This window comes from Homalodisca vitripennis, chromosome 8 (genome assembly GCF_021130785.1).
Source record: "Homalodisca vitripennis isolate AUS2020 chromosome 8, UT_GWSS_2.1, whole genome shotgun sequence".
Taxonomy (NCBI): domain Eukaryota; kingdom Metazoa; phylum Arthropoda; class Insecta; order Hemiptera; family Cicadellidae; genus Homalodisca; species Homalodisca vitripennis.
In genome coordinates, this window is record NC_060214.1 from 29,595,419 (window position 1) to 29,621,968 (window position 26,550).

At 36.4% G+C, this 26,550-nt stretch overlaps 1 protein-coding gene across 3 annotated transcripts in view; it reads left to right on the plus strand.

Moving 5' to 3' along the window:
* The window catches only part of LOC124367465 (protein phosphatase Slingshot), a 311,228-nt gene that overhangs the window by 240,153 nt on the left and 44,525 nt on the right, over nucleotides 1-26,550 (plus strand). For all 3 annotated transcript variants that reach the window (XM_046824292.1, XM_046824291.1, XM_046824293.1), the window contains 2 exons: nucleotides 13,872-14,053; nucleotides 19,292-19,357. In XM_046824292.1, the coding sequence (XP_046680248.1) occupies nucleotides 13,872-14,053; nucleotides 19,292-19,357 (248 nt within the window). The remainder of the gene's footprint in view (nucleotides 1-13,871; nucleotides 14,054-19,291; nucleotides 19,358-26,550) is intronic.

The following is a 26,550-nucleotide window of genomic DNA, read 5'->3' on the forward strand; positions in this document are numbered from 1 at the left end:
ATTTTGATAGCTTAATTTAACTTTTTCCGGTCCAAACTGTAACGTGACTACCAACGGAGGTGTGTCAAACATCAATGCTTTATTTCGACCATGGAAGCATTTTCATATGCTTACAAATAGTTATCTAAACGTAGGCTGAGGTAATGTGATAGATACATGGTTTTGGGCCGCAGCTTCCCATCTTCTACTAAAAGCACCCAGTGCATAGAATCGTCCAATAAAACATTCTGATGTGAATGAAGTGAGAAGAACCATTATAATATAATGATTTGGAGTTTTTGTTGTTGAAAGCCAACCTTCATCCGAAAATTGTCATGCATTTGCCAAATGAATTGTAGACTGAGTAAAGATGAGGCGTTCATATAGTTTCTATCGATTTACCGAATTCTAGTGGGTAAAAGTGTTCTTATCTTATCGAATACGATAAATGAACACTGCAATTTGTACCGTTATTTAGTTGTATTTTATATAATACATATTTTCGCAGCCCTGTTACTCGTTACTGGTTAATATAAGTTACATCCGATTTACTTGGAACTAAATTTAAATTCTTGGCGGATTAATAACCTAATTGGCAAGCGTATTAATTTTTCCCTCGTGAACTTGGTAGCTGCCGATCCTGCTGCCGGGGAACACCTCGCGCGTATTGTCCGCGAGTTTAACTTCGAGTCTCTGAGTTTGATTTTTACTATGAGAACAACTTCGAGTGCTTCCAGCATTCATGTTTTAGACTTCTAGTCTACTAGTCTTCACTTTTTCCGGCTACATCTGCAATGTCGAGCCAAGATGATAACCCCCGCGCTTGTGAATTGACATCAAAGCGAAGGGAAGTCAATTTTAAAGCTTTAATAATTATTAAGTTTGTGTGCAAAATTCTCATAGAACATTGGAACCATTAGGCATACCCCATGATATAATTTAATTCATTATCACTCAATTTGGCAGCAACGTGGCAATACATTATTTTATTTTTAACATATAGAAGCGGTGCTTTTATGTTTATTTGCCACAATTAAATGTAAAATATTTATTGATATAGCCTATATATATATGTAATGTTTTTTGTTTGTTTAGCAAGATATTATATACAGTGTATTTGGAATTTAGATTGTGGATAAGAATTTTCATATACACGTTTGTATTTGTAAATAATAGTTAGTTGTAGTGTTGTGTTTGTGCTTTTTTTCTTAGATTTTCCTCTCAAATAGCTTCGGCTAGAGGGGATAAAAAAAGTTACTGCATTGTAAACAAATAGTTATTTAAAAAAATATATAAGTAAACTTTGCAAATCGAGTATTCATCACTACGACCTCAGCGGTATCCAACCGCATGTGTTTTCGTCAATTCTGTACAAATTGAGGGTATAGGATTTGATGTAATTCGAATTTTAAAATATGGTGCAAAGCAACATTATTATTTCATGTACAGTTTTTAAATGGGGACTAGATTTGATGGAAATAATTATTTGTGTCAAATTTTAGTGATGTAGAACCGTTAAAAAAAATTAAATTACATCAAAACGGGCAGAATCCGATGATTTTTAAAAATTATGATACCCTAATCAAATAAATTTGTAAAGTGTATGTAGGCCATTCGTTATGGGAGCATCGCCGACCCGGACATTACACAAGTGTAAGGTTAGTGTGTTGCACTAAATCAGATATTACTGTAACCGGCCGCCCGCGTACAGGACCAGTGATCCGTGTAATACGTGCTGAGTGTGCTCTTTCGTGATCTGGACGTGCGTTACAGAGCGTGATCACGTCTGGGCTGATCGTGATCCAACTTTGGGTGTTACCGCGAGAAGGACGAGATGCAGTGTTGGATTTTGAAAATGTCTCCCACTCAGATTTGTGGCAGTAATAATACGGTAAATTGCGCAACGGTTCGTTGTTGAATTCCCGCTGATCACCTACAACAGGTGCTGCTGGAGCGGTAGGATGCTCCCGGATATTGACCGTCTTGCTCCAGACACCGACCACTTCTCTCTGTCTACAAAGCCGCCGCCCTGTCTTCACACTCGACACCGAGAGGTGTTTCAGACCCGAGTCTCCCCTCTCGTGCGCTCCAAATCGAGCTGGAGGGTTTTGTTTTGGTGTTTTCTCCCGCACCTGACCTGTTCGAGTGCTCTCCCCGCACGCAAGGTCGATGGCTCTTCGGGTGTTTGGGGATCTTTGTTGTTTGTTGTCTCAAACACTCAGCGGCTGTGTGCAAATCATCTCTCACGCGATGCGTGGCGTGTCAGTTCGCACGCTATTGACGCGTCACAACATCGTATCGCGAGTTCCCCAAGATGTTGCGTCACCGCTGGCCGAGTTGCACCACTCTTGATGACGGGGTGACGTGTGCTGTGCTGTGGCCTGGGAGGTTCAGTGTTCGCGGCGGCCGCGTGAGTCACGGCGAAAGGGGACCTTGAGGGTCCGCAAACCTCTCAGGGGCGTAAAATTGCAAAAGATCTGTCGGACTAGATAGGGTCAGGGAGAGAGTTGATGGTAGTGATGCATACTCTCGGATTCTGTTGAAGGTTCATTTGGAAAAGGCAAATGTTGATTGAGAGCAGTGTAAATGACCGAGATGGTGATGATCCTCGAAACATTGCTTGGAGTAACGGTAATTATTCTTCAAATTATAAGATCACCAGGAACAGTACAGGTTATGTGGTAATACATACTTTCAAAGAAGCATGTATATTTGGAAATCAGCCATTTTAGACAGGTTTTCTTGGTTTTGTTATTTAATAATAGTGTAAGCAGGTCTCAGTTTTAATAATATTAACACTATTTTAATCGCAAGAAACTAATCACATATAGGGTGTTCACACAAGGGCGTCACAAACTTATGTGGCTGTTAGTACTCATCATTTAAAACGAAAAATGTCATATAAACATAGGTTTAAAATGTCTCGTTTAGCTGGTAACCGCCGCGCCGCCACAATTTAATGAATGTGAAAAACAAATTAATACATCTGAAACTAGCAAAACAAAGTTATCAAATTTGGTACATAGGTTTGAATAGAGAAGAGGAAAATTAAAAAAAAATTGTGTTATGTTATTTAATATTAATAAAATGGCGTCTGTTGATAAATTTTTAAGGAATATAACAAAAAGAAAAACCAATATAGTTATAAAACATTGACTAGACACCAACTATTTTAACGCTATTTTTTATTTTATCCCACTTTGCTTCAACGAATTCGTCAATGCATAAACGAGCAAGGCCACTTTAAAGGACTTTGGTACGCTTGCACAAGCCAATTGTTTGAAATGATGACCATCGTGTACAGAAGATTTTGACACTCTTTTGTGAACACCCTGTATACACATACAAAGTTTAGAAATGTTATAGCCCAGGCCAAAATGTATTAAACAACAGTTCCTTGCCAAAAAACAAGGTTTGTAATGTTGTCCCGTACTGTAGAAAGAAGATATCAAATCGTCTTGGGGGAAGAGATAAGTGATTTGAAGTCAAAGAGGATTTGATCAGAGTAATCTTAACATTGGATAATTCAGGTATCTTGAAATACTGGAGTAGTAACATGCATTGATATAACAACCCGTCTTGGCGAGTAAAGATTTGCATAAAGTTTCAATGCGACCAGGAACTGAACTGTGTACTGCAGACTGTTGGCAGGATTGAGCCGTAAGAAACAGAGAAGGCCGCCGCGCCACCGCTACAGTTCGTTCATTTGCCTACAATGGTGAGTAAATCTGTCGACGCTACACCGCTGCTGCACTGCGAGACGGTATAGTCCCCCAGTAGAGACAAGAGTGACCTTCCACACAGTGTGTCATGGACAGATCACGCACGCGACTTGTCGGGGACATAACGGTCGTATTATACACCTAGACCACTGCTTCCTGTATCGTGTCCTACAGGATTACTTGTCTTAACCATAGTCAAGTTCAGCAATCATCTAACTTTTGTATTCTGTGTTTAGCTCCAGTTCACCTCCCCTGTTATTGCAGCATCTGGTTTCTTCAGGCGAACATGACTCCAGATTCCAGGTGTCAAGTCTGAGACAGCGTCAGATACCAGACGCTGCAATAAAAGGAAGGCGAACTGGAGCTGAACTCAAAATTCAATTGAATCAACCCATCCCACCATAGCTACGTTATTTGTATCTAACTTTGATCAATATTTTCACCTTACTTCAATAGTACACCTTACTTTTTATGTACAACCGGGAAAAACATTTTAGTTTATATTATGTGAAATACAATACTTGTGTTGTGTGCGGAATTTATATTATGGGCATAAAAGGCCACTGTTTCCTATATCGTGCCCTCACTTCTCCGCTGCACTATGCAAACGCTGTCCCTGAGGATTGACGTGTTGTTTCATGTTGTTGTAGAATCTGTAAAAACTCAATTAATGCTTGGTTTAACGATAGTCAAGTTCAGCAGTTATCTAACTTTGAACTTTTATCAATATTTTCACTTCGCCTCAAGGTTGGGACACACATAACCGCACCGCGCCCGACACGTCAGTCGGCCGTATGCTGGCCGTCATACGGTGAAAGAATTGCAGCGCAGTTTTCAACCTGCAAGTCCATACTTGTCCGCACCGACACCAGACCGTCGTGGCCGCACCGTGCCCGCACCGTCACCGATATGTTTTAGTTTGAATTTTGACGGGCACGGTGCGGTCTACGAGCGGCATCATATGTTGTTTACTGTTGCGTTCCTCTTTTTAAAACTATTTATGTAGTCTAACACGTTCTATTTTATTGAATTATTTAGTATATAGCCTACTAACTCTACATCCTGTGTTCGCGTACAAAATCATATTTATTGATAAAATTATTACATTTTCTTACATTAGAGTAAACTAGTCATATTTTTCTTATTGTGCATATTTTCTTATTACAACAAATTTGAAAACCATGTTGTACATTAAGTGATTTTAAACAACTAAATTCGAACTATTAAAAAGTCTATAAAGATTTTTAATTAATTAAAAAATAACAAGCATGTAATTATTTGAGCAAAAATCTATTTTTTCTTTGATGTTTTGAAGTTACTTGATAAATTTATTCCGGTATTTTGTAAGAGTCATATTTAGAATGTCTCTATGACATTTTTATTTATTATTCTTTTCACTTCAATAAAGTAAAAATAAAAATATTTTTTTACAATAAGATTTTCAAACAAGAAAAACCCATGTTAAAATAAATAATAATAATACTAAATCATTTATTTCCCCATAATAACAAACTGAATATTACAAATAAATATTATTGCCAGTGCTTTAGTAATAAATTACGACTATGACATAACGTATTTACAATAGCAGTAAATAACAAATAAAAAAAATGTTTTCTACTTACTTTATTTCTAATTTATGTACTTAGAGTAATAAAATATAAAAAGTAGGTTACATCCTTTTAGATTTTCTTTCTTTTTCTTAAACCTAATAATTAGGCCAATAGATTTACAAAATAAGGGAAATTTAGGTACCCATAAGAGGCTGTTTCCTGTGTTGGGGATACTATATACAAAAAGGGTAAAAAATAAAAAATAGCGGAATCGAGCAAGAATGAAATGATAAAAATTAGTTATTGTAACTTATGTAGTAAATAATGTACTATACGTTTCAAGGTTTGAATTTAGTATAACTATTGTGCTGTATTAAACAAAAAGGATTTATGCATGATTTACAATTTCAAATATTAGGCTTTACACATGTAGCATTAAATATTATATTATAAATAATTATTTTATAATGTTCTAACTTTAAATATTATTATAACTTAGCAGACAAGACTAATCATACACTAATTTATTCTCTTAAAACATATACTCAATATCATTTTGACCAATCAACCATACTCTAATTTTTTTAGAAAATATATTTATGTTTCTACTATTTTTGACTAATTCTGGCAATAAATTATTTGTCCTCGGAGCTATAAAAAGAAATAATTTTGTAAAATTTGTTTTTTGTATATTCTCCAGTATATATTTTACAAATATTTACTATGTTTTACAAATTATTATAAAAGGGCTTGCAACATGGCAAACTCTCTGGCATCACACTATAGCTCTTGGGTTTAATACAAAAAACACCAAATACACTGTTTATAGTGTATTTGACCGAAATTCACTGCAATGAAACACAATGAACAAGAATTATACATTATACATTAAACATATAACCAAGATAATGATATTATTTAACACATTTTACACACTAGCTGATTGTACAAAGCTTTACTGTAGCATTGCAATGTATCATTCACCACAGCTATTAATAAACATAACAACAATGAAATTAACAATTTTCTCAAGCAATACTTAAGCTTCCAAATATTTTTTAAGTATCTGTCACTTTGAATTCAAAAGAAATATGCTCTAGTACAAACAGTGAGATTGTTGCGCTCGGACTGCATACGGACATGTGTGGCCTCACGGTAACCGAGCCGAGCCCGCACCGACAATCGGCCGACTCACGTGTCGGGCACGGTGCGGTTATGTGTGTCCCAACCTTCAGTCGAGCTTTTTTCACGTACAACCGGGAAAAAATTAATATCAGGTAAAATGCAATATTGATGTTGACTACGGTGTTTATTTAATGGACCTAAAATTAGGTAATTTTCTAAACATTTCTTTATGGCCCGGTTATGAATGAGTTTTTTTACGATATTGTGTAGTATGTATTTAAGCTTTGTGAAGGAATATATTGGCTAATACAATAGGGTAATTTTTATACTGCATATATTCAATTTTCAAAGTACCAAAAACTCTTATCCAAAAGTGGTTTTATATTTTTAATGGATATTAAAAAAATAAAATGTAGTATACTCGAGTGTTACGTACATTAAGACATAAATTATACACATTATGTAAAGGCAAGTTGCGGTAGGTAAAGGTATGTTGTACACTTTTCCGGAATAGATTACGTTATCTATCCCTCAAATCTTGAACGCTTTTCTAAGAAATAAACAAATTCTAAAATATCATAGAAGGTTTTGGCTTCATAACAGAAAATGAAATCTAGCCCTTTTCCGACGAGATTCCCAAATAATATTTCGGGCCGAAATTTTGTCATTTTTGTTTTCTCTTCCTGACTGACTGTCGTCTTTGATTATGTCGGTGACAGTTAAATTAGTAACTGTTTTAGGTGTTGAAAACGTAAATTGAATATTTAATTGTGCATCGAAATGCCATGGAATATAATACATAGATTCTTGTGTAATTTAGTTATTAAAAGTGCGTGTTGGAGGAAATGCGTTAAAATGCAAGCGATAGTAGTATTACAGTAGCATGTATATTTTATATAAACTAGTCTATAGTGCAAGTATGTAAACTAGTTCCTCATGGCCTAGTAGCCTTGACGTACCACCAGTACACCAGGGACTGTATTATTACACACTTCACACGAGAATGAACTTGACGTTGGCGTAGTGTAAGTACGAGTGTTTTATGTGTTTCTAGCATGTCGGAACATGAAGAGTGCACGGCCTTGCTGATCAGATGTGGGCGGCAACCGACTCACACTCTACGGTCGACTGTATGTACCTCGATTGAGTACCAGAGTTTACAATCTGAAATCGATTGATCGGGACTCCCATTACTTACGTGCCGATCCGATGCGACTATTCGGTTTGTTTATTCGATTGTCAGATAATAGGTATCGATACCAATATATCGTTTCGTAACTACCGAACTCAGAGGCACAGAACGGTAGCTTATGAACGTTTGCCTTCTCAGGCAGGTGTTTGGTTTGTCAACCAACTGCCCAAATTCAATTTAAAACGCTACGGTGCTCAAGGAATTTAAAACTCGTCTAAAACCGCGTGGATATCAAAAGCGTTCTACATACAGTATAGACGAGCTTATGACTCACGTTTGGGAGGCAACGTGATTGGCTGTCTGACATAACATGTCTGTGTTTATACGCAATAAAACTTATTATTGTTATTGTGAAGTTGAATTTAGCTTTAGTTCACATTCCTGTTACGCGAAGCATCGGAAATCTGATGCTGTTGCAGACTTAACTCCTGAAATCTGGAGTCAAATTCGTCTAAAGGGATCTAAAAATAGTCTGTGACGAAGAACGAAGATGCTCAAAACGAACCCCCTCCCTCCCCCCGTATCTTTTCGATATCAGAGTCACTAAAGACTACAAAAAAATAGTGAAATGAAGGTGAAGAGGTATTTTTATTGTCTCCTAAGGTGGAGATTTGAGCGCACTACGATGTTGAATGACACGATCCTAAAGCATTGTGGAGCAACCGAGTCTTCTACACATAAAGCAGTTATAGTGGGAAGGGCTAATTCGATGTGAACGTTGAATTTAGCTCCAGTTCACCTTCCTCTTACGTGAAGCATCTGAAATCTGGAGGGAGTCATGTTCGTCTGAAGGGATCCAAAAATAGTCGGTGACGATGATCGAAGACTCTCAACATCATTATTATTTATAATAAATTTGTTATTTTTAATTTGTTAAGGGGAGTCGGATGGCCCTATGTCGCTCATGTTAAATTTAACAAGTTTGATGTACCTTTTTTTACAAAGTATAAAAGATAACATGCTGGTTTGTGTTTTATTTTAAAGTTTGGGTCTTGATCTTTAATATGAGCAGACAGTTTTTTTTTCATACAACAAATAAAAAAAATCAAAATTTTAAAAAAGGTACTTTTTAGGTTAAAATTTGAAATAAAATTTACTACTTACATTTTATTTTTCTTTATTTTGGAATTTCCTCTGCTTAAAATGTTAAGCATAAAATTATTAACAAAACAAACAAAACAACACCTTGATATCTTAAGTGGTTCTTGACTGTAAAAAGTACATTGACTGTAACAAAACAAAACTTTCGGAAATCGAACTTTCTGTAAAATATATGAAATTATAAAAGTAAAATCCTGCCTTAGTACATTCCTGAACCATATGATGGGTTCTCTGGGTCCTCCTGCTCTTCATAATGATCCGATCAAGTTTCCTTTTAGCCAATGTTTGTTTCTTTCTAGACTCTCAATATCATTATTAATTGTAATAAATTTGTTATTTTTAATTTTTTAAAGCCGATTAACAATTGAATTGACCCGTGACGGTTAATTGACCCGTGAGTCTTTACTTTGTCTATGTGTAATTGTAAATCGTTATCGGTCGTTGGCGTTCTCAAAGTTAAACATCGTTCGTGAATAACGACGATAATAAACTCGACACTCTGTAACGTCTTATCTCGGCAGACCACGCGGTTCTTTTTGTTATCGGGACAAAGTACGACTGTTAAAGCTTTAACCGCGCGCGCGGTACAGATAAAACACTGCACCGCTTTACTGCGTACAGCGGTGTTTAGCTGTTTTACTGCAACGGATTTACTGCAGGTGCACTGCTGCACGGGTTACCTCCAATAAAACCGACAATATTTCCCAGTGGTGACATTCACGACTGTTTAACAGCTTTCACCTTTCTTTTTGCGATTCTGTTTTTGTTCTTATTTCTGTACTGTGGCCACAAAATAAACTGACTGTTTCGAAAGGTCAATGTGAATTGATGGCGGCACTCCATTTACGTTTCTTTAAACTGTCGTTTTAGATCCATTGTTCCGAGCCAAGCAATAAATCTGGAATTGGGGTTCACTCCCATTCTGGATAAATTTATCCTGGCTGCGTTTGTTTTTTTCTATTACCTATATATTAATTGTGAGGCAAATATAATAATAATAACATGAGTACCTAATGTTTTTGTAAAATCAAAATTTTATAATGACCTCCACAATATATATTTTTTATAACTGAAACATTTATTTTAGTTTTTTGCAGTGGATTTTTGTTTTACCAACATTATTAAATATTTGGGACAAACCTATATGTTGAATTTAGCTCCAGTTCACTTTCCTTTTTATTGCAGCGTCTGGTATCTAACGCTGTCTCATACTTTTGCACCTAATGAGACAATGAAAATGCCAATTCATCTATTTATAGGTGTCTCTGAAGTTTAAATGTAAAGGTTCGTTTTAAGCTTCTTCGTCGCCAGAAGAACATGACTCCAGATTCCAAAAGTCAAATCTAAGACAGCGTCAGATACCAGACGCTGCAATAAAAGGATGGTGAACTGGAACTAAGATCAAAATTCTAATTGAATAAACCCCTCGTATAATAGTTACGTTATGTGAAGAGAACTAGTTATACATTGTGTTTTCGTCCTCGTAAATCAAACCGTACGTAATACATTGAATGTGTTTATAACTGTTTAAAGGGTTTAACAGATGTATCTGGAAAGAAATACAGTTCTTTACATTCTAAAGGAACTAAATGTACACGATTATCACAATTACTAGCGGTTACCCGCGGCTTCGCACGCAATTTCGTAGGTGTTACACCTGTTGGTCTAACTTCAATGTTCAGTTTGCCTTCTTGCCACCATAAAGAACACACAAAAAATCTGTCAAAAAGTTTAGACATTATTATTAGCTTCGTTCGTAGTTCTTTTTTGTTCAATAGTTGAATTTCGCGATCAAGAAAACATATATCATCGAAGTCTACAGTCTTTAAATTTGTAAAGTTAGATACAGTATAACTAATACTTAATATTTGCTTAAGTTTGGTTAGTAACAGCTGTTATGTGTGTAGCAGGGAGTTGCAAATTTGGTTGACTCGATTGCGTTATGTGTGTAATCAGGAGTTGCAAATTTGGTTGGCACGATTGGTGCAAATGTAATGAGCATAACTGAGCGGAACAACACAATTAGTTAACAATATAAGACATACCTTTACCGATATACCTGAATATTACAGAATTGGCGTCCTCGTATTTTTCATTAACAATAACATTCGACTGACTTGTAAGTGTCAGCTTTTGCTGTCTGTCAATAAACTGAAAGAATCCTCGAACCTTTGGGACAGGCTAAAACTAAATTAACACAAAAACATTTGCAACATTCTTCTTTGTCGAATAACAACATCGCATTGTGAGGAGAGTTCTGAGAGGTTCTTCTAACCTGCCTTTGTGAGCATGTCAGGTCATGTCTGTACACAACACGCTACGCTCCCCCTTCCCCCCGACCTTCCTTCGCTCGCCTTGTTGACCCTCTCTGGCATCGATCTTGTGACCACTCAGGTCACTATGCTATAGAACAGGTGACATCTGCCTGTCGTACCTACATAAATAATGAATCGTCCACACTACAGGAGTTCCAACATTGCAAATGGAGGTTGCACCAAGCTTTTTAGACTCGGACCCCAAAATCCCAAAATCTGTTTGCATTGTCATTTCCTATCTTTATCCGGTTGGCAAATGCCACTGCGTTACCGGAGTGGTAATTCTCTTTTCCAGCTTGCAACTGTTGACGTAAAGTTGAAAACGCTACAGTGCAGAAACAATCTATTTTTTAATACATCAAATAATAATGTAAATACTAAAATCATTCTCAATTTTGGTTCCTTGAATATTTGCATATCTTTACTGACTATGATCCCACGACCCAAGTATGACCTTCAGTTTCGTAGGTCAGTTCCAAATGTCTTGAACGAGTCTGTAAATCTGACTCCAATGATAAAAAAATACACCCATTGTTAAATATAACCTTAGATTAATAATAGTAACATTTTTTATTTTGGCACATTCAAGGCAGCATTTCGAGCAATTCTATTTCCAAGAAACCCCTTTGCCAGGAACCCACAGGAATGTTTGCAGGATTGACGCTGTTTTTGAGATCTCGTGGAAGTATAATTTGTTACCAAGTGATTTTACATCTTGATTGTCCAGAGCTTTGGTCGTTGAAACATTCACAGCGTTTCTTGTCCTAAGCGTAGTCAAAGTTTGTAGATGCTAAAACAATTATAATACTTATTGGTGTAGTAAACGTTATAGTATATTATTGAATGGATGATCACACGTTATCACACGCCCCGCTGTTTATGCACGAGTACACTCCCTGCGGTAATTTTCTCACATGTTGTATAAACTGCTGTACATACGATAATGATTATGTTAATCTTCCAAAACATGAACAAGTTTCTCTTTTAGGTAGTTTTCTTTAACATGTATGGGATTTTATATGAAAATAATTTTCCTGAATCAAGAATATACCTGTATATTTCTGTCAACAATGCAGTTATAAACGTGTCGTTCTGTACTCAGTGTACACGCAACTTTAGCAATTTTCCGCTGAAAGTCTTCTGCTAGTGTAACACATCAAGTAATTAAACATATTGAAGAACATACAGGATTTAAAGTAAAAAATATATTTTAAGTATACATACGGCTGTTCAAGAATGCTCACATCAGTCAAAAACAACAGTCACCTCTACACGCCCGTTAGCAAAATGTACACGTAAGTTCGTTGAACTTAACGATCGTTCAATACCAGACCAAAGACCGCTTCACAGTGGTTTGACCCAAAATCTGTTAGTGAAGGTAGGGGAAGAGGATTTTGTAGATTAGATTACATTCTCCACCTCTACTTTCCTAAAAAAAAAAAAAACGTGATTTTAAGCGTGTGTAACGAATAATTTATAGAGAAAATAATTTTTTTTGTAACTCAAAATTTAAATAATTGCACGTCTTTCTTTCTAACTATGAGTGGAAGTGTATATTATGCATAGTTGCACGAGTTATTCAGATTCAGTGTTCACCATGTTAATTTTCTTTTGCTTTGTTTTTAATTTTACAAAAAGGTTTCAGTAGAGTAATGGGTTGAAATGTTGGTATTTATTTTTTTATTTTAGAAAAAGGTTTCAATAGAGTAATGGGTCGAAATGTTGATGTTTCTGTTCTGTTTCCGTACAGGCCGTCAAGTTTGGAAAGCGTGCACGTTTATTACTGAATAATTGCACGAGTTACTCAGATTCAGTGATCACCATATTAATATGTGTAGTATGATATGTTGAAGATGACACTTCCGGTAGACGAAGAGCTGCTGATCAGCACTCTGCCGCGGAAACCGACACCGGAAACATAACAAATGACCAGTTCACTTCGCTCATTCTCACACAACCACAGCCGACACCGGTAAAAACGAAATGGACTTTCTTGTCGTTATCGACACGTTTGTTTATCTGCACTTCCCCCCCGTTGTAACGCAGGTGGTCGCTCGGTCCAGGATTGTTTCACAAAATAGGTCAGCTGTTATCACCGACCGTTATCTGCTCCGAGACTTCTTCCACCAGTTAGTTGGCCGGTAATTTGCCAAACAAAGAAAAAGAAAGAGACTGCCTGGAAGCCATTCAGTTCGGTCAGTCGTTCGCCGCTGATTGCTCGTGTTGTCAGAGCATTGTCCTCTTATCTCTCATCTCGCGTAGACTTTCTACTTTATTGTTTATGCAATTTACAGTAACAACAGTGCTGCGCTGTCTGTTTGGCTTTCGTCGGATTGTAATTTTTGGGGGGGGGGGGTAATACACCGAGTATGTTACGGTATACTTAGTTATTAAAATTACTTATACGTGGTTCATTCATATTTTGGTATAATATGAAATAAATTTTACAATAAGGATTTCATATATTCTATGTACTAAGCTATTGTTAACAATCCGTACAATACCGCTGTAGTTTGTGCAGCAACTTTTTTTAACAATTTCTGTCAGTCGTTGTGATCGCATTCGGGCGGAATTATTTTTACAAAATCAGTCCTGGAACCGGGAAGGTTATCCGCTTTGCATTGGATCGTTAACCATCAAGATATATTTCCAGAAACCAAAGCAACAGTTGTGAGGTAATATAAAGCAGAAAAATCAGTTCCAGCTATGTAATCAGGGATAGAATTGTAATTGCAGTACCTTTGATTTTGTTTTTTATTTTAGAAACAAAAATTCAGTAGAACAATGGGTCGAACTGTTGATGGTTTTTTTTTTTTATTTTAGAGAAAGGTTTCAATAGAGTAATGGAACGAAATGTTGATGTTTCTGTTCTGTTTCCCTACAGGCCGTCAAGTTGGAGAGCGTGCACGTTCAGCGGACCCGGTACCTGGTGGTGGTCTCGTGCATGGGTCGCAACCACGACACGGAGGAGAGCTGCCTGCTGGGTATCGACTGCAACGAGCGCACCACCGTGGGCCTGGTCCTCAAGGTGCTCGCCGACACCACCATCACACTCGACGGCGACGGGTGAGTCCCATCAGCTTGATGCGATGTTGGCACAAAAATTGTGTATCGCGACACTCAGACCAGCCGCTGTATAATTTCATTAAAGCAGTACAAATACAAACCATTTTATAAACATTAGATTTATTAACGTGTGTAGAAGTGATTAATTGATGTAACTGTAAATTATGAAGATGCAACGAATTGTAATTTACTTAGGTTAGGTTTTACGACCTCACAAAGTCAAGAATCTGAAATGTGTTAACAATGAAGTAAGCAATGCTGTTAACATTGTATTAAAATGGAATCCAGTCAGATGACGGGTGTTAACACACGATAGGTCGCACCTCCTGCCTGGACGCGAGACGTCACGTGAAGGCAGTTTGCTCACGCTTACTTTTTTATTATTTTTTAAAAATTTTACTTCAGGAGGAAATCTTATAAAAACGATCCTGTGATTACTTTGTGTAACTGTGTCATTGAATATGATACTTTAAAGTATTTTCAAATAATAGTGTGTTGATAAAAATGTATTAAAATTACTCTACAATTTGCCGCTTTACTACATGGAAGGTCGCGGGTTATAAAATTGCCGCACGCACTTTTTAAATCTTGCAAATACAAAATTTGTAGGTGATTCAAAAGCAAATTTGTGTAATCAAAGTAAGACGTGCAAAATTGTAACTTCAATTCATTATAAGTGAGTGATTGTAATAATAACTTTAATGTATATATTATGGAATATTGCCAAATTCAGTGCAGGAAGCAGCAACACTTGAATTATTTTGAAAAAAGAGTAACAGTGACGTCAAGGCCCTATTGTGAAGAAGTGTATGAAAAGAGATAATACGGTTGCCCAAGCTGCTAATATTGTTAATTATAATAATAATATGTACTACAGAATTCCAAAAATTGCGGCTAACTGTAGTGGGTGCGACCTATCCCATGTCAAAGGAATATAAATTTAACATGACGTACGGTAAATACAAGTAAACGTTTGTAGTTTTTCCATTCCAACAGCGATATAAACTATTAACACTTGAGGTAAAAATTTGAAACTTACATAAACTAGCGTGAAATTAAACGAGGAAACAGTGTTATGGTTTGATTTTTGATAGACCAATTTGTTTAGTCTTAAACATCACTCAAATTCGGGGGTACATGATTTCTGCCCCAACAGCAAAGACTTGAACATATTGCATGGTCATAGGTGTAGGAAGGGTTCATGATTTCGAGGTGCCTGACATACCGGGAGTTTGGGAGGGGGGGTATTTCAACAAAAGGAAGGATTCGGGTCCAACCACGGAAAATGTTTGAAATTTTTAATAAAATTATGAATTTTGAAGCTTTTTGACAATTGTTTTTAAACATAGAACTGTTAAAAACCACAGAACTATTTGGCAGTGGGCTATACACCATTCAAGTGGTGGCGAGGAGAAGCAGTTGGAAATTGGACAGGGAGGAACAACGCATTACTAAAATAACAATATAAATTATACGTAAACAATCCCGCACCAGCGAGCTGAATAACATAATTTTTGGACTTCAGTAGTTGTATAATTGTCGCTCCACAGTCACATAACAAAAAAAAAAAAAAAAAAAAAAAAAAAAAACAATTTATTAGCAGGTGCCTGTGCACCTGTGGCACCCCCCCCCCTCCATGTGCACACCATGTCCATAGTGATATGTTTGGTGTTAGATTATGGAGGATTGCATCATCCAAAATAACCCGATTGCATTACATCATTCAAAATCACCCGATTGCATCTCAGCTTACGATCAAATAGTGCACATTAGCAAACCAGCCTTTCTAGTACCAATTTTATAGACCGAAACTATTAAACCAAGCGAAGAAACCAATCCTCTCATACAGTTTGCTAGTAGTAACCAATCCTGGTAGAGCTGGAGAGGTTCCAACTGTCGTTAGTATAAGCAAGTCAGCCGCTTACCAAAGTATAAACAAATGGTCCAGGAAGACACACCGCTTGCGGTGGCAGAGTCACCAAGGACAAGCACTCGGCAAAAGACTGCTTGCCGATTCTAGCTCCGGATTCACCAGATGGCTGATGGGGCTGGGCAGGGATCGGGTTAAGCAAGTGATTGCCTTGATCACTGGACACGGCCACTTCAGGAAACACCTAAACACTCTAGGTTTACGAAATGAGGACTCGGAGTGTAGACTCTGCAATAAGTCTGAAGAGACTGCAAAACACATAATACTGGACTGTGAGAGACTGGGAGCAAGGAGAAGGGCTCTTTTCGGTGATAAACAACCAGGCGACGAACCAGATGCTAGTATCGGGGAAAAGCTTCTTAGCCTAATTAAGGGCACGAAGATAGGCTTACCCCTCTTAACATCAAAGGGGCACACAATAAGCTCAGGTTGACGTGTGAGGATCTATGAATCCACCCCAACATCCCAAAGGAAAAGAAAAAAAAAAAAAAAAAAAAAAAAAAAAAAAAAAAAAAAAAAAAAAATAGCTACAGAATACTCTTCATTCAACTACAAATTTTATTACCTAGCACTGGTTCAATAAAGTTTGTTGTGCGAGTTGTTTTGTCACAGAGAAAATAGAAGACTAAACAAGATACCACTAAGAATTGCATGGTGATGTTTAATTCTTGGTAAACTGTTGAGTTCTTGATTAAAAGTTGTTCACAGATGTTCTTTTTACATCATTAATAAAACCACTTTGAAATGGTTATACATGTATTTAGCTTTGAAAAGCAATGAAAATGCAAAACTACATTTAAATTTTAGAATGGAGATTCGGGTAGATTTGGGCAAATTAGTCTAGTGAAGAAGAGTGGGAAAATGTATGTGAATTTGCAACAGGGATCCTACTTTTTTTAATACAGACCGTTATTAGTATTTGGTTTAGGCAGGCTGTTTGTTTCTTTACATATATTTTTGTGCCAATAATTTTGAAATGCATGATTAATGAACACCTGTTTTTTAGCTTAAGACCGTCTTCATACATATTTTCCACTCCTGGAAATTAAAAAAAATGTTCTTCCCTTGAATTTTAATTTGTAACGGATACGTTACATTATAATAAATAGTAACAAGATAGGTTTTGTGAAAAATATATTAGCTTTAGACTCTTTGTCTTTACAGGGTCGTTTTACAATGGGTGTGGCGTAGGGCAGCTATGTGTGGTAAAATGAAAATAAAATTTTGATAGAAACAAATTTTAGATTTATTGAATAAAAACTAATACTAATGAAACATGATTTTGATGAAATGAAATTATGGCTATGCTTAAAATAACATCCTACAACACAAAATCCAATTAGCTTGAAATAATTAATTAGAAAATACCCCTACTCCCTAGCAGTTAAAATTTAGAGTCTGATTAGTTAAAAATGTTAATCGAAAAGGTTTAAATACTCTTAAACATATTCACCAAATCCCATGATGGCGACAAGGCGGTCCTCACAGATAATTGAAAAATTTAAATTTGGATCACATTGAAAAAAGACTGATTAATAATTGAAAAATTTTGAAAACTGTTTCACAACGTACTACATCATCAAGAGGTCGAGGAAGAAGCCTCTCTCTTTTCCAAACTCCGAGTCAGTAGCGCAGAGAGGGAAAAGTGATACCCTTCAAAACGGAAATTTTCCGTTTTTCTGGTCGAAAAATGATCCGCTTTTACTTCTGGCTAACAACCCACTCGAATTCGGTGCGCAGAGAACGAGTTTGCGTTCCCGCGGGGTCGCTACCCTCCAATGAGAGTAATCGTTACGTTAGCCAATCGTGGCACGCGTTTTGCCGTGTTTAGCTTTGTTCTTTGATGTTGATGAGGAACTATCGAGTTTTATTAAATATGACCGCTTTACTATTCGAGATTTATGTTTGAGGTTACAAAACTGTCAGTGACGGACTATGTCACCATGCACAACTAACCTTCATAATAAATTGAAATTTGATTATTCTCAAATATGAGAATGATAACTTTAACTAAGCAATTAAATTGTCGGTTTGGATTCCTATTCATTTAGATTTATTATTAATAGAAAAATATTGTTTATTGTATTATATTATTCTCGAATTAATTGTTAATTGTAAAAGTTGATTTAGGTTACAGGCTAGGCCTATACCCGTTACAGATTGTTTGGTCTTCTTCCCCCCACCCTTTATCAAATGTACCTTCAGAACTGATAAAAATGATCAAAATAAGACCAATAAACTATTTTATACCGTATTAAATAATGTAATAGGATTTAGATACATGATTTAATTTTAATTTATATTCGTTAGTAGATAAGCTTTTTTATTCAAGAGTTTGTTGTAAGGTTTGGTTAAAACTTAGTTAGCACTATTGGTTCCAAAATTAACCTAATAACACAATATCTTAGGTACATCAACTATATACGAAACAAGATCTGAATTTACATATCTTTTGAATGTTTATATTTTGAAATCTCCCTGGAAATATTCATTCTGAATCGTTTGTTTTCTCTTAGAATACAAATCTTATAAATTGAACCTATAAGGACCTTTGCGCTGCTTCCAGAGTGACAGGATATTCTGGATGTATAAGGTTGGGGTGTGGCACACCCTTATGTCTAGGCTGGCCAGAACCTTTGACTCTTAAGGTAGAAACTCCACCAACTCCGACAGTCCCGCAGTAGCCTAGAGCTATCGAATTTTCCTTGCATCCCAGAATCTCGACATTTGCGGTTAGTGATGTGCCGATCCTGGACATCCATAAGGTTCCCCAGATTTAAGTGACACATCGGTTTTTGCTGTGTTCAGTGTGGGTTGAACTGGAAGGTAAAAACCAGCCAGAAGTGAACCCTGCTGGATTAGTAGTCTGAATCGCTTAAAAAGACAATTATCTTCCCGACTCTAATTTGAATTTGTCATTTTGTTTAAAGGTTAAAAACCTGTATGTCTAGGGAATTCAATATTCTCTTATGACATTGTTATTTAATACCCTACGTTTTGAAATACAACATATTGATTCTTTTAAAAGTTTAAAATTTCCCTAAAGTTTTCATTTAAGACGAATTCTTAAATACCAAATATTAATCTTTAACTGTTACTGTTATTTAGGTTGTTACACAAAATGTATTTTATTTGTTTAATGTAACATTCGAATTTTAACAATTTAGATTTATTGAATTAGTAAATCATGTGTTTACTGAGTTATGCGTAACATTGTAAACCAACATGATGCAATAAATGAACTAGAAATGTAAAAACCCGTCTGACACTTTTTTCGAAAGTGTTGTGAAACCGTGTCTGTGTTGCAGAGGGTTCAGTGTGACTGTATGTGGAAGGCACCATATCTTCAAGCCAGTGTCAGTGCAGGCTATGTGGTAAGTGTTGTGCATGTGGTCTCTCCTCTATTCCGTAGCAAGTAACAGCTGTGCAATGTTTTTGCCCACCAAACCACTCCCACATGCCAAGCTGTCCATGGTTGTCACCGTACATCATTGTTTTTACCAACAGCAATGGATTTCAATGTTTTGTGGCTCTAACCTTCAATCTGGTTGCTCAACAGAGTGATTCTGTTCCCAATGATCAATTGGGGCCATACCATACGATTTAGGGCCTGTCATTTTTTATTTGGTGTGTAATGATTGATTTTAATAACAATTACATACATACATAAGCGCTGGTTACGTACAGATCGATCACAGACTGAATATCAAGCAACGCGCTGGTTAAATTTACCGATCGATCCGGGACTGAATGCTGAACTACCAGCTGGTTATGTACCGATCGACCCGGACTGAATGCTGAACTACCAGCTGGTTATGTACCGATCGATCCCGGACTGAATGCTGAACTACCAGCTGGTTATGTACCGATCGATCCCGGACTGAATGCCGAACTACCAGCTGGTTATGTACCGATCGACCCGGACTGAATGCCGAACTACCAGCTGGTTATGTACCGATCGACCCGGACTGAATGCTGAACTACCAGCTGGTTATGTACCGATCGACCCGGACTGAATGCCGAACTACCAGCTGGTTATGTATCGATCGATCCCGGACTGAATGCCGAACTACCAGCTGGTTATGTACCGATCGATTCTGGACTGAATGCCGAACTACCAGCTGGTTATGTACCGATTGACCCGGACTGAGTGCCGAACTATCAGCTGGTTACGTACCGATCGACCCGGACTGAATGCTAAACATCCAGCTGGTTACGTACCGATCGAGATCGATCCCGGACTCAATGCCAAGCCACGCTCTGTTTACGTAGTCTATATTTAGCTACTAATTATTGTTATGGACCGTTCTAGTTCTAAAAATATCCCACAGATATCGTCGTTGAGGTATTTACTGGTTCCTTTACTAAGAAGATACAGTAATACATTTTATTTCGTTTTGTTACTGGCAGCACTGAATTACCAACTCTTTTTGGAACGTTTCCTGCTAAATGCGAGGTTAGGTGTGTTGTTTACTTGCGAGATTGCTATTAGAGATTGCTATTAACTGCGTGATTCTGTTGTTGCTTTGCTAATAGACAGTGATGGCGATGGAAGTGTGGAAATTTAATTATTTCTCGTGCTCAAAAACCGTTATGAAGGTTCGTCGGAATTCGTACTTTCGTAGGAAACAAGGAGTTTTGAAAAAATGTCCAGGAAAACCATAAAAAACATAACATAATATTTTGAGCTTATTGTATTTTGATGTATGGATACAGATTTTTATTTATGTAAAAGAACATTGACATAATTTAGGAAAAGTATAGTACAATTTAGTTAGAAAGTAACCAACAAAACAGATAAAAAATGTGCTTTAAAAAGGTTTAAAAATGTATATAAAATATTTATAAATTAAAAATTGTTAAAAAAGTTAATAATTTTAATTGTGTAATTTGAAATGAAATAGGTTTTGGTGTAGTGCGTAGAGGGTATAGGCCAAAATCCACATTTTAAACCCTCACTCTAATTGCTTATCTTGGCATTTTGTGAGGAGATAAAATTATTTACTTAATTTATTTTAAATTATAATGATGTATATTAGTGTGCAATTTATTTTAAGCATTGAGACAAAAATAATCATAATAAATTATAACAACGGTTTCAAGAATTATTTAGATTTTGTTTGTTTAAAGTTAAAAAAGCAAATAAAAAGTTACTCCGTATAGCGGTATGCGGTATGTAAGGGGTTAATTAATAGTGATTATAACACAGATAGGTTGGGGTTTTTTTTTGTTAAAGATTCAAATAAATCTGATTACTCTGAACATAATATTTTAGAATGTAAATTATTAAAATTAGATTAATCCGTGGTAAACGTTTAAAATTACTTTAGCACATGAATTGTTTTAAGTATATACGTATTTGTGGAAAAATGAATAAACGTTGCTCTGCTGAGGTAATATATTCATGAACTGAAACCAGTTGTATAACGCCGGTTGAGGGATAATTGTGCGGAAGTGAATCAGCCGCTGATAGAGGTTATTTGGCGGGTAAGAGCAATTGGAGCCGGTGGACGCATCAGTCTCCGCTGGCAGACCACTTAGTGGGCTAATCATCTGCGAGAACTGGTTCCTCTTCTCTACTGTGGTGGTGGATGCAAATAAAAGCCATAACCAGACGTGAAAGCGGGTGAAACCAGTGTACTATATATAGAGGAGGCGTTGTAGAGGTGTAATTATTGCGGCACAGGGGTCGGCGAAAGTGGTGACAACCCTCTATTACTGGGGCAAGTCTCGGAGGAGATGATTGAAACGGAGTTGTTTATCTCTCGGACCAATTGTGAGCTTGTTCCACACAACCGATGTTGCCGAGATTGGCTGCAACGTTGGCGAACGAGAGGTCAACTGCAATTCAATGCCCTCGTTGTTGTTAGTGACGATGTACAATTCAGGGTCGATTCAGAGTTTATCAGAAGTCGATAAGTGGAAATAGAATCAACAAATCGGTCTTGTGAAATCGTCGGATTCGTTTTAATGAATGGCCGCTACAAATTACTTGCGTATTTTTAAAACTGAGATGGTGATAATTTCGGACTTTTAAACGATCAAGAGATGACGCAAGTAAGTCGGGGTTATCACGTGAACTGGGGGGGGGGGGGGTCAATCACTGTTGGGAACTCACGTGTCCATGTTGGAGTTATAGAGTTATAGTTGGAACATCTTGTTTGAAGATAATTCTGTTGATTGCTCATGGAGCTGTTTTTACCTAAGTCAAGTATTTTGCTGTTTAAGGCTATTTTGAATGATTTTAGAGATAGTGAAATGTTTGCTTGATAACCAGAGGAAATATTCTCCGATACACCTCTATTGTATAAACATAGAAATTAAAACACTAAAAAGATTTGATTTATTCGAGGTATTTCAAGTAAAGGGGCACATTTCTTACTTAATATTATTTTCCGTGTTTTTTCCTCCTAGACGCATTGTGAATTGAGTTATTTATAGTGTTAACAACATCAGCCAAAAGAAGTTAAATCAATTTTGAATTGTGAAATTCCCATTTATAAATACGATTCAAATCTTAATGTAATGAGAGAAACGGGTGGAGGGATGTAGATAGAGAGGTATATTTTCATTTACATTTTCCAATGAGAACCAAACTTGATCAAACTCTGATGGTTATGGGAAAGGATTGGCTAATCTGAGTCCAGATAATTAGAGATTGGATGGGAAATTAAAGATTGAAATCCCATTTCGGTCAAGATTATCAAGATGAGTATCAACTGGTATTGAATGAGAAGAAAGCGGCGCCTCCCACTCTCCATGCAGATGAGATATGGAGCCAGGGGCACCGAGGTGCAGTTGCAGTATTGTCACAAGGGCAGAGGTCAAGGGCCAAGTTCAGCGGCCGACTTGGACCCTGTGACTGCTGTTGCCGTATACGGTCTGCTGCCCGTTTCACCGATTCTGATCAACTCTGTTCGCCTGATTTGGTCAAGACTTGTCCTCGGTTATCTGGCTCTTGTCATGTTTGGGCATCGCTTTACCTCAACTGAAGATCTGTGCATCAACTCTCTTGGTTTCTCCTTAATATTTCGATTGGTCGCTCGTTTGCCTATAGAGAAAATGGTTTTTTACAGACCAGCAATATGAAATTTCACAAATGGTATTTTAATGTTCACTATTGTATGAGTAAACCCTACTTGGTAGTTTTTGTACACATTTAAAATAATTGGTTAGGCACCGTCTAATTTGTCCCTTTCCCTTATACTAATTCTGTTATTAAAGTTTTTTAATTTAGGTTTCAAGCCTCTTCACGACATATTTTTTGAGTATACCATCCTGGATTACCAAACAGGCCTTAGGCCCTCGTGTTAAGATTCGGCCTTTAGATTCCTCGAATTTCTTGTAAGGTCTTGTAACTGTTTTTCAGTGTTCTACATTTCAATTTTTTTTAATTGATACTTTTCAGTGATACTTTGTCTTCCATCCTAATTTAGTATTCATTTAATATCGAGGAGTTTTCCATTGATTTGCAGACTTGTAGCACTTTCAAGAGAAGGCGATGATGATCTGTTAGGAGCTAATGAAAAATATTAGTTTAAATTACAGATTGAATTTGTAAATCTATTTTGCTAAATGATTCAAAAACATTAGACGGGGGACACCTTGGAAATTATAACATATGATGTTTTAAGAAAGAGTATTCAAAGGTGAGCTCTTGAAAAACTAAAACATTAGCACAGAATTTAATAAATTGTTGGAATGTATTCAAATAAAAACCATTTAAATTTGAGTCTAAGCACGATTACATGAATTAAATTGGTATTTTAGCCGATTCTTTAAATCAGAGTTTGTGTAATTGCTTTGACTACTTAGGAATGCAATGTGCCACATGTACATTTTGCACAGCCTACCTTTGATATACAAAACAGTGTTGTGCATGGCAATGTGTTTTGCAAATATTCCGAACTTCCTTGAGTAATAATTCATGATAGGTTGGGGTGCAGAAGTAGATATTTCTAAGGGTATTATTTGTAAGATGGTGAGGAAAATATTGGCATCCAAAGTAAAGATGGCTGATGACCGGTCTTTAGGAGTTCTCGATCTGCTGAAGGTAGTTGAGGGTGGATTGTGGCTATGAGGATTCACCTCAAGTTTCTTAACTGTCTTCAAGAATGCTTTGACACAATTCACCGTCCTGTTGAAGGTGTCAGATATGCTCTGCTTAAAGCACTGAGCTTTCTTGTCTGGTGTAGCTAGATATGATGGGTTGTGGGAAAGGGATATTCCATCACATAACCAAAAGCAATCAGGTACATTGCTTGACCTTTTACTGGAAGAATACCCTATGCTCATTTATTTCACTAGAACAATAGCTTTAGTTCACCTAATACATATAAAATATGTATCCAAATGGCATTTTGTTGATCTTATGGTATCTTACCAAGAGTAAATATGAATGTTCTGGAAATTTGCAATCTCATATTTATATGAACTATTTGGCAAATGATTTCCCTCCTGTTTTATTAAACCTTTCATTAGGTTTTAAAAAATGTATTATTTAGAATGAATTCTAAGATAATAGATCATGCTCCACATAAAAACATTGTATAAGATTCTTTTATTTAATAATATTTCTGAAAATGCAAAACTATAAACATATAACAACATGTCACAATAAAACAAATTTACATTTTTTTAATTTTGTTCTATGCATTCTCTACACTATATATAATGTTTCATCCCAACACTGTAAACTAAATATTACCCGACTGTTTACATATTGATTTTTTAACGATTTACTTATTCTAAATTAATGTATTGACATTGAGTTTTGTAAACTCCTGATCCTGTTATTCCCCTAACACGAGAAAGTAAGGAAGGTTCACCCGACGAAAGTGTTGTTTTCTCAGTAGTCGTGTGTACATTTAGAAATAAGGAAAGTGGCGAGGTCCCACATGTGGGACAAGAGGAACTGTAATAGAAGCAGGGCGAGCTGCTGCAATCAATATGGTACCGGCCTGCTCAAGGGTACATTTCTGCAACTGTTGTGTCCCGACTTGTGTTGATTCTTACACTGCCAACTGGTGTAAAATACACATTTAATTTTTATAATTGACTACTAGTTACAGTAGGCATGTTAACAATAAAATAATAAATTTAATATAACCTCTTTGTTTACAATTTGTTATTGACGATGGAAGGTTTGAATTTGCCATCGTTATATGTTACAAAAGATATAACACAGGATTTTTCCGGACATTTGCCATCGTTCAGTGAAACAAGAAACACATTTTTGTCTATTCTTCGTACTTTATTTATTTAATTAAAAATTGATTTTCTTAAAGGTTACTTATAATTTTTATTGGCTTACTTTACATCATTATCTTAAAAAATTAATTCTTTACAAGTTTTGTTAAATAATTTTACGTGTTTGTTACACATTTAACAAAGTTAATCTATTTGAAACCTAAATGAAACTTGTTTTTGGACACCGAATTTTGCGTATTTCTTCAGATATCTTAAAAATTACTGCAGCTAGAGGTCTGGTACCAATTTTATTCAATTCTTCAGTTCAATTTGCATAATATACTTTAAATTTTACGTCCTGGGTAACGTCCAAAATAATTTAATAGGGCTCCCTTTTAACGGTGGCACTGAAATCTGGGCGAAATCTTTCATCCAGTATAGCTAGCTAACTAAGCGTTTCTGGACCTATGTCTGACAGTTTCTCCGTTTCTTCATGGGACACCCTATATATATATAACTTAAATATTAGTCAAGATCCTCAATATAGTTTAAAAATTACAAACATTTTGCTAACATACACATTTAGCTCGCATTTAAAATGTTCCAATACTTTAAATAGTTTACTTTGTTAAATATATTATTTGTGCACTTTGAGATGGTATAATTCAAAATCACGTATTAGTAGTTGCAGTCGTTTATCAGTTACCAGTAGTTGCAGTGCCTTATCATTTACCACTAGTTACAGTTTGCCTATCAGTTACCAGTAGTTGCAGTTCGCTTACCAGTTACCAGTAGTAACAGTTGGCTAATGTGAGTTGCAGTATTTAAATGACGTAACTAGATGTTGACCACAGTCTGCGGTGTACAGTGTACACTGTAGAGACTGGGCTGGGTGTTGTAGGCTCATTAGTGTGTTGCGGTGAGTGAAAGTGATAATTAGTGGATATGTGTGATGTAGGGAGGTGGCTTGAGTGACTGCTAAAGTACCGTACAGAGAGGTAGGGCTACGTATCGTCTAGACAGGTCTGTTTAGTGCAAAGTGGAAAGTTGTTTTAACATGTTCGGTTAACAGTCCGAGTCGTTAAACTCCGATTTCCATTGTATAAGTATGTAGCTTGATTTTATTAAATTGATACAGAAATGGCCAATGAGGAAGAAGATAATCAGCCATGCTAGTTTTAGCGGAGGTTGAAATAGATAGTTTTTTTTTCAAATTTTACTTAATATACACAAATTAGACGTAATAATACGAATATTGAGTTTAGCTACATTTCCCCACCCACGAAGTACACCATCTTAAATCTGATGCTGTCAAAACAGTTTAGGTGTTTCTAACGTCGAAACGATACAGAGTTCGTTTTCAACTTCCTCGCCGCCG